This window comes from Psittacula echo (assembly GCF_963264785.1).
Source record: "Psittacula echo genome assembly, chromosome: 1".
NCBI lineage: Eukaryota > Metazoa > Chordata > Aves > Psittaciformes > Psittacidae > Psittacula > Psittacula echo.
The window spans coordinates 106,407,143-106,424,043 of NC_137735.1; the positions used below are offsets into that span (position 1 = coordinate 106,407,143).

General features: G+C 45.5%; 2 protein-coding genes across 2 annotated transcripts in view; both read right to left on the reverse strand.

Annotated features, from left to right (window-relative positions):
* Nucleotides 1–15,157, reverse strand: part of LOC308231041 (lactosylceramide 4-alpha-galactosyltransferase-like) — a 29,005-nt gene extending 13,848 nt beyond the window's left edge. Inside the window, exon 1 of the mRNA XM_080636141.1 lies at nucleotides 15,121–15,157. The gene's annotated coding sequence lies outside the window, so the exon portion shown is untranslated. The remainder of the gene's footprint in view (nucleotides 1–15,120) is intronic.
* Nucleotides 3,205–4,284, reverse strand: A4GALT (alpha 1,4-galactosyltransferase (P1PK blood group); the record flags this gene model as incomplete). The annotated part of the gene is made up of 1 exon (XM_080636161.1): nucleotides 3,205–4,284. The coding sequence occupies one exon, from the start codon at nucleotides 4,282–4,284 to the stop codon at nucleotides 3,205–3,207; it is 1,080 nt and encodes a 359-aa protein (XP_080492287.1).
* Nucleotides 15,158–16,901: the final 1,744 nt, after the last annotated feature.

Consider the following 16,901-nt stretch of genomic DNA (forward strand, 5'->3'; position numbering starts at 1 on the left):
GATCTGCAAGAGCACAGACACTGTCACTATTAAGAAAGGCTGTAGCCCATCATGCAGGGGAAAAGGCAACACAATTTCTCATGGACTTGCCTATTCCATAACACCCAGAACTTCAGAGCAAGACTAAAATGCTTTGCTTCAGATAGATTGCAGGTTATGAACAATGGGGTGATACCTGGTTGAAGTAGGAATCAGTTCCACACACTGTGCTCTGTTCCCTCCACTCAAGTGCCAAAAATGGCATATAGTCATGGTCACAGAGCCTTCTTTCCACATGTGCTTATGCTCAGCTTGTTTCATGTTCATTCCACACTCCTAATTTCAGTGAGTTACTTCAGGACAAAACTTGAAAATACTTTTCTGCATAATAACTAACAGATTGCTCAGACTTAACCACCAAAGCCTCACAGAACAAAATGGAACATCCTGGCAGAGAGAAGAAATAGTAAAAGCTGTATTCATTTTTCTTTCACAAGACAAAGGGAAAAAGGCCAAAGGCTGCTTTGGTTTGGTTCTCTCTTTATCAAGCCTCAGAACATTGACTCTACAGGGGAAAACAAACAAACAAACAAACAAACACCATAAACAAACCACTCCATTTATCGAAAAAGGCACTTTCCTAGAATAAGCAGTGCTACATCAAGCCAGATATTCATTGCAGTGGAGCCCCAAATACTCCCATATTCAGTTCAAGTTATTGCCACAGTATAGTCCCAAGTTACGCCTTCATGATTACCAACCACCATTATACCATCTGTGGTAGGGGTTCATAGCTCATTAAGATTGCTGTTGTTTAGCCCAAAGAGCCCAAAACAGAAGGAACTACAGAAGGAGAAACCACACCTTACTGACCACACACTAAACAGGGCTGACAACTTTGCAACTGCTTCTAAAGAAAGCAGTGAAAAAAACCCACAGAGTAGTGACAGTGGGAGTAGAGTGAAAACAGCATCCACTTATACCACTTAGTGTGTTGAAGAATGCTTATACAGTCAATAAGATCTTCTGGTTCCCCACAGTCTTTGTTCTTAAAGATATTCAGTGTTGGGAGAGCTGCAGACATTCAAAATCCTGAATGCCTCCAGGACATACCATAAAACTGGGCAGAATGAAAGGGCAGCACTACATACACACACATACACACACACACACACACACACAATGCCAGCCACTGGAAGGGTGTTTACAGCACCTCTCTCACTCCAGAGTAGCTACATCAGCTACATGTGCACAGACCTCACACCCTGCCAGGCTCACAGGCAGGCATTCAGTCAAAGGAGTAGTAGCCTCCGATCGACACCAGACAGCTCAGCATTTGACAAGTAGTGCACATCCTCCTTAAGCTCCCATGGCCATGTTCTGTGAGGGGTAGGGAACTGCTTTGCAAAAATTATGGGCAATTTGTCTTTCTCATTTTTATAAGAAAGTCTCTTTCTCATCAAAGAAGAGACAAACCTGAGAAAAAACAGAGAAATGTTGCATGCACAATCTTTTACGTTTCTGACCATTGCTTTGGCTGAACTGGGCAAACCTCACATTGCTTTTGGTTAACCTGGGAAACAGAAGAGGCCTCAGACAACTGCAGCCCTAGAAATCATTTGAGTCACACTCAGAGGGCTTGCAGGAAACACCATGTGAAAGAGCTGTCACTTTGAGGCCAGGTGATATTGACAATCTGACTGACTTTTGTTCATCAAAGGGGCCATTGGACCACCCCACTGCTGTTCCAAGGCATAACAGGAGACACGCTGGAGGCAGAAAATATTTTACAGTACGAGAGGAAACAGCCAATGTTTTGCCCATCTGCATTAAGCCTATCATAGTGCCAAGCTCATGTGCCTTACCAATCCCCTTTAGAGTGTGGTGGGGACCAGATGTAACAATGCTGATGGTCTCAGTCATATTCTTGTTTCTCACTGCTCTTTCACCATTATTTTCTGACAAGAACAGTAAAAGCATCAGTAAATCCTTTTGGCCATAAAGGGTCAGATGTTCTCCCCCACAGTTTGTCCAGGCTTGCCTCTGTGGTGGGAACCCTCAAAGGCACAACAGCACTTTGTGAAAGATATGTTAATTTTCTCCACTACAGTTCAGGAAGATGCTCAGGGAGAAGAGTAAAACTTCCCACTGTCTTTCTCAAGATCTCCTACAAGAGATTTGTACTCCTGGACAGTGAATTGCAGGAGTACTCCAGGCTACTTGAAGAGATCCACCATAAATGACTCATAAACGAATTTAGACAGTACAGGTTCCCTATCTGTCCTCTCTGTAACCTTGGAAATATCTGGAAATATAATGCATTTCTTTTAGGATCCATCCAAGTGCTGAAAGATCTGGTGCTTCTTAGATGCAGTTACAGACATTTGGTCACAAAGGCAAACTCAGTGTAAAAGACAGTTCAGCTTTTCCTGTGTCAGGTACAATTTAAGGTGTGATTTAGGTGAGCTCTCCTGTTCATCGCAGGGTGTTAATTTGCCACTACTATAAAATCAGTCATTGCTTCACAAAAGCTCCTTCTAAGCAGTGAGCTGGACTGAGATCCTCATGTTCGATTCGCACCAAATTTTTACATCTTTAGACCTAGGACCTCAAACAGAGATTGCAGCATCCTGCTGCCTGCTCAAACCAGACTTGAGAAAGTCTCCTCCACCAAAGACTTCAGAAGAGAAAGGAAAGAAAAGAAAAAGAAGCTGCCTTAGCTCTTTCTTGTCTGTTTTCTTCTACATTTTTCTCAGGGCGCTTTCTCTAGCACATCCTTAACTTTCTCCTCCGTTCCTGTTCTTTGGGCTTCCACATTTTCATTGCTTTGAGGACTGTGCTTTAGAAGTCATAAGAATCAGTCAATGAGACATGCATTTCTACAAAGGCCTCTTGCAAGTTTACAACCACAGAAAGGGGCCTTATTCCTCTGAAAGGCTGATGTAGGCTGCCACAAGTGGACCAGTATTTGCTCTTCTCCTGAGATTTCTTTGCCTGACCAAAGCAGAAGAAAGGTCCTTCAGAGAAACAAATGTTACTGGTAGGCAGTTATAGTCGAAACAAAGAGCTGCATAGACACTGGCTGAAGCTTCAGGCTTTACCTACATCCCACAAATGGCTTTTATCCTCAGCTCTCACCTCCTCACTTCAAAAGAAGGTTCATTTGTGATGGAACAGCTGGAGAGTTGTGAGCTCCCAGGCAACATCTCTTAGCTGACCACTGAGTCACTGCCGTACAGAGTCCTTCTTCATGATATCGTATGTGGCAGGGCAGAAGTGAGAATGCAGTTGAGCCAGCAAAGCCTGGGATGTGATTTCTAATCTTGTCCCTTGGCTCTTCTTGTTCCATACATGCACTGCATAGGTGTTATTAAAGAGGTGGTGAAGCTCCGAGGAGCTGACCACTTCAAAGTATTTCTTCCAGTCCTGCCACCGAATGGGATAAAAAGCCTCACGGGGCAGAGCACTCACACCTTTGCAGCTTGTACTGCTCCGAAGGCTCCTGATGGAGCACCACTTCTTAAACACACGTGTTAGGAGCTGTGGGCCCTGGTGTCCCCAAATCCAGCTGTTGTAGTTCTCCACAAAGTCCTGCATGCAAAGCTCCATGAACTTGTGTTTGGGCTTAAAGGACAGAAAGGCCCCATTCAGTACATACTTGGACTGGATACCAAGCACATTGGTGAGGTTCTTCAAGTTCTTCAGCACAATGAAGTCTGTGTCCAGGTAGATGCCACCAAATTTCCACATGATGGCAATCCTGCAGGCATCGGACAGGACGGGTAAGAAATAAGGCTCCCAGCGCTGCTGAGCCTGCAAGTACCACTTTGCCAGAGGTGTTCCAGAGAAAAGCTCTGTCAAGTCCAGGGGCTGGATTTCCACATTGGGGAAGCAGCTCAGCAATGAGAAGGCCCAATGTTTGGGTAACGAGGCGTTCCTGTTTGCCAAGCCCTTCATGAGCACCACGACTCTCATCCCAGGGTGCATCCTCGCTGCTGACTCCACAGAGCACACGAACAGGTAACTTGGGTCAGTTCGCTCCGATGTCTCCACAAAAAACACATTCCCTGGGGAAGGAGGGGGCCCACCAGCAATGGTGCGTGGAAAAGGCACAGAGCGAGCACAGCCGATTTCAACAGGCAAGCTGTAGAGCTGGCCTTTGCCATTAGGGTCCTCCGCCATTCTCCAGTACAACATGATGGAGGCAAAGGACATGAACTTAAAGGCAAGGATAAACAGAGCCCTGAGCTTGTGGCTCAGCACCACCCTGATCAGTTTTAGGAGGCAGCGGGGTATCCTGAGCATTCTTGCTCCTGTTAGAGCCTGCTCTCCCAAGACAGTCGTGATCTGGAGGGAAGGAAAGAAGAAAAATATATTGACAGGGAAGGCAACAGACCACGAGCCTCGAGACAGTGGTATGGCAGAGTCACATGCTGAACTCTCCTTCATGCAAGTGTGCTTCAACTACGCCTTTAAGTCAGCTTTAAAAAAGCATCCTGGCTTCTTCATGCTGCCACCATGCCCACAGGGCTCTGTTAGAAACAACAGCCCATGTTCAGGCTGCAAGGTTATGTGACAAAGCTCATCTGCACACACACAAAATGCATAAAGGGATAGTGGCAGGAGGGGGAGCCCAAATAAACCCTGCCAGGTCTGTCACAGGGGCCATCAGGCCCTCGAAGTCACACCTGCCCAAGCCTAGAGGAGCACAACGGCAGGCAGGATTCCACATTAAGGACTCTAGAGGAACCAGCACCATGTTTAGGCCTGTCCCAGCGTGAAACCCATCACCAGCAGCAGCTCTCTAGATCATCACCCTTTGGAGTAAGGGGTTACAGCTTAGGGGTGGAACATTGGAATTACACAGGACTTAACAGTTTAGGAACCAAAGGTTGGGCAAGACCTTAACTCGGTGATTTTGGGAGGAACAAGAGTGGGAAATAGAGATGTAAGCAAATTACAAGGGCCAGATGCAGGTAAATAGTTTGCTGGTCAGTATGCTTGTCTGGTGATGCCCTATGCCTGATCAGGCTGTCTTGTCCTTTGTTAAATTCCTTTCTGACTCCTTCCTGGGTGGCAGCTTTCAATTCTGTGTACACATGTGCATATTGGGGTGTGAACAACTGGGGTCTAAGCCCAGCTGCTGGAGGGAAACACCTATGTATATTCTCACTTGTGGACTTCCATCCTGTCCAGCCATAGAGGGGAGAAGGATGAGGCTGTCAGTGCTGCCTATGTTCATGTGCGTGCTCCAAGTGTCTGCCTGGGAGCTCTGTGGCCAGCCATGCGTTGTTACATACGTATACAGTGTATGTATGTGCTTTGTGTGTGAGTGCCTGGTGAATACATCTTCGGCCTCGCTGCTGCCTGGACACAGAGCAGCAGCAGTCTCACCTCTCTTGGGCTGTTGGATCTGGTATGATAAATTGTCCTCTAGCAACGATTACTCTCCTATAAAAAAATAAAACACAGTCAAAACTCTTCCTTTGTTTATCACAAAACAAGACTGACCCTTAGTTCCCTGGATGCATACTGTGTTTGCCACTTACAAGGAAATACAGCACTTGGTCCATTTTATCTTCATCAGTCTATATTTTCACATCAGTCCATTATTTTCAAACCAGACCTGTACATTGAGAATCCCAGATACTGTAATTTTAGATTCTCTTCTGTCCTCCAGTCTGGTGCCATACTACAGAACCTGGCACCTGACAGTGAGTGGGACAGCTGTTTCTGACTTTTTTCATTTCCCAAGAGGAGAAGCCAGCCTTCCCAAAACTGAGAACTCACATAAAACCCCAGTGCCATCATCTGTTCCTGCCAAGAGGTCTCATCTTCCATAATCACAGAATGGTACTTGTTTCCCTTCCATTTATTCCCCAATAACCACCCTGTGTCCCATATTTGCTACAAAGCTCCACAACATGGTAGTGTTCATTATGTTCCTTCACACAGTACCTCTATTCTTGACCGTGCTATTAATTTTATATTCAGGACTTTAGGTTTAGAGAACTTAACACTTTCCTTCACCGGAAAACAAAAACAAAACCAAAAACCAAACATCTTTTTCTCTTCTTTCACCCTTTAAAACCCTTTCACACTTTGTGAAAGAGAATTGAACACTATGACTGGTGAACCTTCAGTACAGCAATCATCTTCAAAAGACACATTCTTCTCTTTTCCTAACTATTCTACCCACAGTGCCAGACCCAAGTGTAGGGTGACACCTCTATATGTACCCTCCTGTCAGGCAGCTAAGTTGGTATACACAGTGCTATTTCTGCTTTTACAAGCCTAGTGTAACTGTCCTGGCCAGGCCCCAAGTTTAGATTGCTGAAGTCCACACATAGATTTAACCAAAAAAGGGGTACGTTGTGTCAGATGGAAAAATAGAGCTGAGTTTATTTCCCAGAAATTGTCTTTAACAGTCTGAAATAAGGTATGTCAACGCATAGCCTAATGGAAGGCCACTGTCATCAATGTGCCGACGCCTCCCTCAAAGCCTCCATCATCAAAATGGTGCCAGGCTCTTAATGAATCAAAATCAGTAAAGTTTCACAAGGAATATGTTCTTTAAAGAAAATCAAATAATTTAAAAAAAAGTCCAAAAGATGCAAAACATTTTAGTGCCTTTTCTGCTTTAATCTCTGTTGCCCATTTGGTAAAAGTTTACATAATTTAAAAGAAATAAAATCAATACAATCCAACAGTGAAACCAGAAGTTTTGTGAGACAAACCAAAAATGTGCAGAATATAGGAGAGAACTCCATTATGCCTGCTACAGGTAGCTGTGGGTCAGCTTAATAACAGAACAGAATTTTCCATTTCAGATTAATCACTCTTCAGTTGGGAAAAAAGAGAAAATGAAAAAGAAAAAAAAAAGAGAAAAAGAAAAATCTCCACTGACATTTTTTTCTCTCTCAGTTTTTTTCTTGTTTGTCATCCTATGAGTCTTCAACATACCTGCAGTCTCTCAGAAAGACTGCATTGGAGGGTAAGACAATGATACATCATCCAGCTGGTAGCACCGGGCACTTGTGTGCCTGGGAACAGCCACATCACAGTGAGTTGCCATTCTTTTCCGTACCCTCTACTTTCCTTGAGACTCTAGGAGGGTAACACACGTTCTTTCCTTATAGTTACAAGAAATGGCAAGACCCTGCCACCTCTCCTCCATCTCTGCTCTCCCTTTTCTCTCTACTGCTCCACTTGTGTTTGGAAGGAAGAACAGCGAAGGAGTGAGATTTATTTTAACCACATTACACCTGGAGTACACAGTGTAGTTGCTGCTAGGCTTGCAGCAGTTACAAGCAAAGAGCTTGGGAATGGGGGAAAAAAAGAGATGGCCACACAACTTCAGCCTGCAGAAATAACACATCAATGGCAGACGTCTGCTCCAGCTCTGTCCCATAATGAGTCTTTTACAGCCTGAAGATAATGCTTTGGAAATAAAACTGTATCTATTCTATGGCTTTTGCCCACACAACTTTTTCAAAGATCACCACATGTGAATGCCTGCAACTGGCTAATGCTGGCCCTCCTCTAGAAAGCTGTACTTGGGAAAGTGCCAAAGCACTGACACAGCAATACAGGGGCAACACCAGTCTCATACATGGAGAGGGGAAACTTTGCACAGATTATGTCCACATGGGGTTTGTACTGTTTGGCCATTCCACTGCTAAACAACATTACATCCCAGCATATTTAATAGACTGCAATAGGCAAAGCATTCTTGACTTTTAGAGCTTAATTTAATTTATTACAAATTATCGTAAAATTTTAATTACCAATTCAGATACTGGGGGGGGAGTGGATTGGGACACATCAACCAAAAATTAGACAACACTTTGGGAAACACCTTTCCTCCTCTCTCCACAGGCTCATCTTCAGCACAACACCTCCCCTCTATCTTGTTTCAACTTCCCTTTGTTTTCACTGTGGGTTACACTCAGCCTGTCCCAATCCCTTCGGTGAGGCAACAGGCACAGGGGGCTATGGGGCAGTGCATGACAGTTTCTTCTGGCTGCTCCTTGCATTTCACATTTCCCCCACTGCTCCTTGCTTCTTACTGCTCCTCTGCTCCAGCATAGGTCATCCACAACCTGCAGCCCCTCTATGTGTGCCTGCCCTGGCACAGGTTCTCCATGGGTCACAGTCCCTCAGGGGTGTCCCTGCCCCAGCATGGATTGCAGTCCCTCAAGGGTATCTCCTCCAGCACAGAGTGCTTCCATCCAAGAGAGCATCTCCCTCCATGAACCCAACAGCACCTGCTTCTGCATGTCTTCTCCACTTCGTCCGCCCTTTAATCCAGACATGCCTCCTATCATGACTCCAGACATGACTCCTATCTCCTTTTGCATGTTCCCTTGTATCTCCTCTCACACCTCCTCCTGTCTCCTCACATCTTTGCTTTTGTGTCTCCTTTTTTGTCTTCACACGTCCTTTTGCACCTCCTCCACCATGTCACTTTTTCATGTCCTTTTTTATGACTTCTCATGTCTCCTTTCTTTCATCCTCACATTTGTCCTCCCATATTTGTCCTCACGTGTGCCCTTCTGTGTCTCCTCATGTGCCTCCTCCCATGTCTCCTTTCTGTGACTCCTGTCCCTGACAGCTTCCTTCAATACGTTTGAACAGAAGCACTGCGTGCTGCTCTGACCAGTTACAGTTTTGATATGCAGTGGGCTGGTTTTGTCTGGTTTGGAGTTAGCTGGAACCAGGTGGAACTAGCACAGGGTCCCTATCCACACAGGTTACCCCTGCAACATCTGGCTCCCCACACCCTGCCAGCTACGTGTAATACAGAGTACCTTGCAATGTTTAAATACAGAGAAGTCCCTAAGTTGTTGGGTTTTTTTCCTGTAAGGATGAAATCTGGATTTGGATGTTGGATTATCAACTGGTGAACAGTCCTTCACTACATAGTGCAAACAAAACCAGTTATAAAACACTATAGCGGACAAGGTTACTGACTTCCTGAATGACTCATGTATTTATTTCCCTGTGTGGTAACATCTGCTTCCAAAAGTTCCCTGAACAATGATTTAGAAATTGCTTAAACAAACAAAGAAATAGAGTTACTGTGTCATGTCACCATTTACCTACTTCCAGCTCAAAGGGCTCGCAAACAATGCACTGATGGCTTCACCTTCCAGAGAACTCATTTTATAACTTGGTCAAGCCTGTCGACAGCTTACACTAAACATCTGCTTAGCACATGAAAGGGCTCTACCCGTTAAGCAGGAAGGTAAGGACAAGGATGCCCCAGCACTGCCACCCACCCATACATCCTTCAGAAAGCAAGGCTTTGTGTTGCAGCTAAGCCAACCTAAGGAAGAGTTCCCAGTGAAACAGGGGTTCTCCCAAGAATCAGGCAGAAAATTTCACCTACAAAAGAAATACGAAGCTTTTCTGGTGGTTTAGTTTACACAGAACAGCCCAACTGAAGCACAAACCTGAGGCTGAGTAGTTAAGAGAGCACTAGAGCTTCCTCGGCACTTCTCCCCGACAAACAGTGAGGAAATAACATTCCAGTTTGATTTCTTTTAAAGATACTCAGCAACTGAACAAGAAAGAGATATCTTAGGCGGTAAATAAGTGCAACACATTACAACAGCTGTTTTTTCAGCAACAACAGCAAAAGCACCAGGAAAACCACAGGCTCCTCCAGGGCAGTGAAAGCACCTCTAGAGCTAGAGCAAAAGCTCCATTTCTTCTATCATGACTCCTATTATGTCATCTTCTTATCAGGTCTTACCTGAATCTACAAGATAGCTGTAATACACCACTGAAGTCCCATCTAATAATTCTGATTGATGAGACAAAGCAAGAGTAATGACCACAACCACAGAAATGACTGCCACACTAATGCAAACATGCAGCTGCGTTTGTTTAAAATTCACTCATATTTTTACTTTAGAGATGCTTTGTGTCTAAAAAGCAAAACAAACATGAATGTACTCTGAGCAAGGAGTTTCCTGGCCCTGTCAGAAACAGGCACTTCAAGACTTTGCTGGGACAACACAGAGATGATTTAGCAACAAACAGGTATGACAGCGATGAGAGTCAAGAGCCAGGTCCTCCCTCATGGAAACCAGACTGCACTGTCCCACGGGGCAGGGACCAAATCTGTTGAGTTCATTTACCGTGGTGCACACACCATGGAATAAACTTGTTATTTTCAAGTTCCTTTAGTATAGTACTTTCTGTGCAGGACAGTGTGTCACATCCCAGCATCAATCACAACATCCATCCCAGAAAGTGACCTTCAAATGCTGACAGATACCACCTCCTACTTCAGCCCCAATGGTTAGTTAACCATGGCTGAAGCAACATGCTGTTGGCTCAGCAAGGCACAGAGCATGCCATTCAAGAGTTTCCATACAGCAGATGGGGCTGCAGTTCACTGAAGGTGGTATAGCAGAAGTTTAGAGCATTTCTACATAGGCCAGGTTAAGTGCTGGTCTTAAATGCTTTGTTAAATATGCTCCCTAATATCAAGTTTTCCCAGATTAGCATTAGAAAAGATTCAGTCTTTTTACTGCTGCTTCATTAAGGTCAAAGCCATAATTCCATTCTTCTCTGCTGACACGTTTTAGCCCTTGCTTTTGTTTATCTCAGAAAGCCATGACAAGTGTTTTTTTGGGGGGTGCACCTATAGCTTTTCCTCTAAAAGCCACTGGAAACAAAAGTCACAAGAAAATATATTCAATCTTTAAAGTCTCAAACTAATGTCAAAGGAGAATTGTCAAGGTAGAGTTTTAAATAACATTTGGTGCACCAAATTAAATATATTAGGTTTGAATCTAGAGCTAAGGGAATTTAGAATAACCAGTGGGTTATTCCCATCAAATACATTTGGTGTTAAGGCACCCTTAAGTATAACCAAAAAAACTGAAAATGGCTGCTGAAAAGTTTACATAAATCCCAGTTGCCAGTTACTGCGTTTCAGGGCAGCTACTGGTATTCATCTCCTTCCTTTCAAGCACAGTAGAAAACAGACACTTGCAAAGCTTTCACCCGGAACAAAGTAGGAAAAAAAACAGAGCTACACATTACACAAATTGTCAAAGCAAAGCGTGCATCATCTCTCAGTGCAAAGACCATACATAACACTGCTCTGCACTGTCCTTCCACTTTAATCCCTTTGCTCTTTCACGTTTCCACATTTGCCAAGAAAAGTAAGTAGGAAGTGACGCTCTGAATTGTTACTATGTGCTGTGGAGAGTTATGGTCAAGGGTGGTCTTTAGAAATACTTGGAATAAGATAGCCTACAGCAGAGTGGTGGACAAAGGACTCATGTTTGGTGCCATGCTTTTTGGTTCTCCTCCCATGATACAGATTATATGGAAGCAGATGCAGGTCAGTCTGTATGTAGCCATTCGTAGAATCATAGTTAGTTAGGGTTGGAAAGGAACTTTAGATCATCTAGTTTCAATCCCACGGGCAAGGATACCTCACACTAAGCCATGTCACCTAAGACTCTGTCCAACCTGGCCTTGAACACTTCACAACTTCCTTGGGCAACCCATTCCAGTGCCTTATTGTCATGATCGTAGCCTAATGAGGAAACATGGTGGCCTTTCCAAAGGGTACATCACATCCCAGTGGGAGCACAAGGCAATGCGATTTGTGCAGTGGAGCGAGGAAAGATGCCAGGGTCACTGCGTGGCACAAAGGAGAGGAGGAGCATTTATGAACAGACCTGTGCAGGGAAAGCCTGGCAACATCAGGAACCCAGCTAGAGTGCATAGTCGGACTGATCTCTTTCTTTTTACCCAAAATAGTACAGGGCCATCTTATTCAGCACCCTTTCATGAAAAGTTTCCCAACACTTTTTTCGTAGAGCTTAGTGTTTAGGTCTTCTTTAACTGAAAGGAGCAGGTTTTGTACCTCACAGCTTTTAGCTTTCAAGATACAGACCACATAACCCCTCATCAATACTTAAATAGAAGGCAGGATTTGGCTGGAAAGTAGAAACAAACAAAAGCAACAGATGCTAGCAGTAGATCAGCTAGCAAACTGATACAGCCCTTTGCCACCAGCAGCTTTCAAATAGTAGTTTCCTATTATTGTATTTGTAGAAAGCCGTGCATACTCATTGTATAATAGGACTGGAAGCTGTGTATAAAATTTAAGTCTAAACAATATTTTAACCCTCACCACTCAATAAAACACTGGCACGTGGCTGGAAAGGGAACAGCTTTTAGAAATGATGTGCACATAATAGGAGACTGTGGGAATATGGAAGTCAGAACTACGCCTGGTCAGCAAGTGTGCAAATCCTGTTAATCACCAGTATTACTGCTGCCTACAAGCTTATGCAAGGGCTTCATAGCGCATCTTGCAAACGTGCTGAAGATGCTGTCCTATTCTACAGGGGAGTCAATTGTTAATGCTGCTGGATGCCCAGTTGCACCCAAGTGAAGAGATGCAGTGTATCAGATCATACTAATGATTAAACACTTCAAGCCTAATAGACCTATATACAGTGATTTTTCCTTCTTCTAATCTGTACTGCACTTTCAGTTTTTAAAATCCAGAGACACACTGGAGAGGAAAGATGGTCCAACAGTAGACTACACGTGGATTCAGGGGATTTCTATTTATTTTACTGATCTGGAACAGCTTTCTTACAGGCCAAGGAACAGGTCACTTAAAACTCAAACATAAAATCTCACCTCCTACTCGAAACCATAAGGAAATCGATGTCTAAATTTCTTCAGTGATCTCAGGGGTTGTTTTTCTGTCTCAAACACAACCTTCCTCCTGTGAATACGGAAGAAGTGCTTTCCTACCTGACAGAGCCACTGCACGGCTGAACATATTAAAGACTGGGAGATATTAACCCATGTACCTTGCACTGAGGGGAGATTTTGTGCAGTTATACAAAAATAAAGAATGTGAACACTATGTGAATGCTTTCTTTTTTAACAGAAAAACCCTAAATACTAACATGTTTATACTTAATCCTTCGCTCACAGGGAAGCAGTTGGTTCACAATGCCTTAATCTGAAGTTCCACCAGACCTCATTTAAGCAGAGTTCCCAGCCCCAGTTTCAGGTAGTTGTAAAAGCCAGACGAGACAAGTGAAGAAGAGAGTTGCAAGCAAAGAAGTGAGTTGGTAACGAATCACCTGTTTCCCAGTGAAAGCACTACACAAAATAAACTTTGTGAATCTGTTCTGGAATCTGAACAGGCCGGCAGCATAAGGAGTTTGAGTGTTCGTTTGGTCAGGAGTGCCTGTGAGAAAAAACGAACCCCAGATGAGAGCAGAGAAAGAGATCTCAAAGCCAGACAACAGAGTCCAAGCTTTAAATGGCATGGAAAGTACAGCTATTAGGGAGTTAAATGATAGTACAGCTATGCTGATTTACTGAGGGCCTGCCAGAACAGACAACATGGGTGTTCCCAACCTCTCCTGCCATCACATAATGGAGCCACAACAGTACTGGTAAAAGGCTTATCCAGCCCTATACACTTCTTCTCTGGTCTCCCCTTTATGTATGGAACAGGCATGGTTTTATATGGTAACTATGACTGGCACACAGTTGCTTCTCTCTATACTAATGACCAAACAGCTGCAGCAAAAGTAAGATGGAAGTAGAATTACTCATAAGCACCTCAAGCCAAAGCATCTGATGATGATGCAACAAAACCAGGGCAGTGGGTAACTGATTGGGTAACTAATACTCGGCTTCCTCCTCAGGCTTTTCCTTGATGCTCTTCTGACCCTGCTGTGACTGGCCCTGAAAGCTAAAGCACCAAAAAGTCCATTTTGATGCAGAATTTGGTTTTCTTAATTCTTTAGCTCCCAGAACTGGTTTTGCTCCACTGCAGGGTGAGACAGGCACAAATACTGGGAGAGAGATGCAAGAACAGGCAGCCAGGGGTCTGCATCCTTCTAATATCGCTGAAACTTAGTTGCGTGGTAACACCAAATTGCACACTGAGGCCTTCACAGTCCACAGCTACTGGACTTGGCCCCCAGATACCTCTGAGAAGATAAAACTTAATTAGACCCACTGACAGATGGAGATAGTGCCTTGAGAGCCAGTAGAAATCCTGTGAGAAGGAGAACTTGGGGCATGGCTACCAGAACTACACACTAGAACTAATTCATGGCAGGCAGACTGCTTTTCACCCAACATTACATTCTCAGGCCCTCAAGGATGACTGCCATTTCTGTGTTGTCAAGTGCACACAAACAAGAGGATGGCCTTCACGTATGACTCACTAGTCAGTGCTCCCTCCTACAGAGACTTGAGATGCTGCTTAATTGCTACAAGAACCAAAAAAGAAGAATTAGAGTTTTGTGGGATCTCTGTCTTCCACGCAACAAATCCCGTGAATAATAAATAGTGCAAAACCATCAGAGCTCAGCAGAAGCTAGAGGGGGTTTCTTCAAGGTTAAGCAATATCCAGTCTATTCTGAGCAACTTCTCTCATGTTAGGAAACAACATGTTATTTTCACTGGGATAGTTCACTCTTAGCCAAAGTTTCTGAATTCACCTTCTTTCCACAGCTGTAGTTTTAGTAGTCTTACTACTGTGAGACTTACTACTGTAGTCTTACTACTGTAAGAGTTACATATTTTCTTACACCTCTTCCGTTGGGGCTTTCTTCCCCTTCTTGCCAGAGGAAGTTTCTACAGGTCTATTGCAAGTCTCGATCTTTCTTCCTCAGACCTTACCCCTGCTCAGACTCTGACGTTTTTCAGGGCACGTCTGCCTGGGAACATGCCAGCCAACTGCATCCTCCTCTGCCACCACTTCTGCTGTTTTTCCACCCTCTCACCCAAGCCAGCCCGTCACTGCTGTCTGAGAGGAATTCCACATTTCTCCATCCCATCCAACTCTTTTCTCCTTCTATTGTGCTGCTGCCATCCCACCCGGACTCACAGCATCAGCGTTTGACTGAGCCCTTCTCAAGTGGGGTGCTCCTATTCTCAGGTGGGATGGAGCACTTTCAGGGGCTGGCACTGTACATGCAGCTCCCTTTCCCCGGGGCTGCTATATTCAACCGCACCTTCGCCAGCAGCCCCCAGAAGCGCTGCCTGCACAGCAGAAACCCTCACAGAGCTATGCAGGGATCCGAGAGAAGCTCCCCTTCACAAGCCTCAGCCGAAATGCCTCATTACGACTGGGAAGACCTCCCCGCCTGCCGGGACCGTGGTCACTCCTGTCTGCAGAGCTCCCACTGAGCGCGGCAGCCGCACGGAGCAGTTCAGAGCTGTCCGAGGGTCCCGGCTGAGGGCAGCACGGCTGCTAGTCCGTCCATCCGTCTCCAGGCTGGCAGCCCTCCCGGACGCTGCTCCCGAGGAGGCGAGTAGAGCTGTTTCGGGACAAGACCGCGGGCAGGTCAGCTCCAACCCGCACGTAAGGGCTGCTGCCCACCACCGCCGTGGACTGTTCATGGAAAAGTTCCCCGTGGAAAAATACACTTTTTCCTAAGCGGCGAGGGAGGACGAAGCCAGCCAGCCTCGGCCCACGGGCAAGCCGACACCCGCTTTTTCGTCGCGGGGCTGCGCCGCCCTTCCCGTTTCCCCGCCGGTTGCCCCCGGTCCCCCCCGTCCCTGCTCACCTCCGGAGCCGCCGCTCCTCGTCTGCCGAGCACTGAGGCTCCCTCCCGCAGCACCGAGCATCAGCAGCGGCTCCCGCCCGTCCCCTGCTCGCCGGTCCCGCCTCCGGCCGAGCCCAGGCCACCTCCTTCCAGGGCAGTTCCATCGGGGAACCGAACTCGTTACTCACCGGAGAGGCGGGGCCGGGTCCGTGCTCCGGGCCGAGCGGCATCGCCCGTCCCGACGGCAAAGAGAAACGGCCTCGTCCCGGCCACGGCCGCCCTGGGAGAGGTGGTTTGGGGGTTAATTCATAATGTACCGCTTCAGACTGCTGTAGGGCTTTTTTGTTTCTTTTTTCTTTTTTATCTCGCTCTCTCCTCCCCACCTCCGGGAATTTCTCCTCTACCCACGGCTGGTCGGGAGCTGTCAATCCGATCCGCGCTCTCCATCCCACCTTTACCTTTTTGTCACGCTGCGATATATCAAGCGGAGCTCAAGTCACGATGCGCGTGGGTGGTTGGCAGGGGATTGATTAAATCGACCCTGGTCAGAGACCTCACGGTTTGAGGGGCTCGTAAACCTCGGAAAGGAGGAGGAGGGGAGGCTGGGAGCTTCCCCCATCGTTAGGGAGAGGATTAGGAAGCTAACACGAGTGACCAAAGATGTGAAACTCAAAATTTCAGTTAAAACCCAAATAAAAAGCAACCCGCAGATCAGCTGCTTCCATGGTGTGAAGCAAGTTTCATACCTACCCTCAGGCAGGAGTAAGTTTTACCTAAATTATTTCTGGCAAATGATTGCTTAACAAGCTCTTAATAAGCGTGAATAAAGAAGAGAAATTGGGGCTTTCGTTTAGAAAAGCACTTTGACTACAGGGTGGAGTAAATTGCATAGGAAGATCAGCAGAGATTTTGGGAGGTAGGTTAAGCCATGGTCTAGGAGGTAATCCTTCCTGGAGCAGGGGTTGGACACAAGCTCTTTCCAGATGCATTCCAGCCCTGTTTTTTACAATTCCCATGATAGCGTATGTGACTTATGTGTTAGAAAACAGGGTACCCATGACAAACATTTCCTTGAAATGTTTGCACTGTTTTAAATGAAAAATGTGTTTTCCCTGCAATTAGGTAGTCTGAAACTACCCCTTTCCCCAATAATATTAAAACATTTCTAAGAATAGGTCTTAATGAAATTTGAAGATTAAACAAATTTCAAGATATTCTTGTCTGCCCCACTGAGTAGAATTTGGATTAACAAGACAGAGTTCCTACTGAAGGTGTCAATACTCATTCACCCTCTGTGGAGCCAGGGTTTGGATTAGATGGCCTCCTGATGGTCTTTCCTACCCAGCGTTTCAGTGTTTC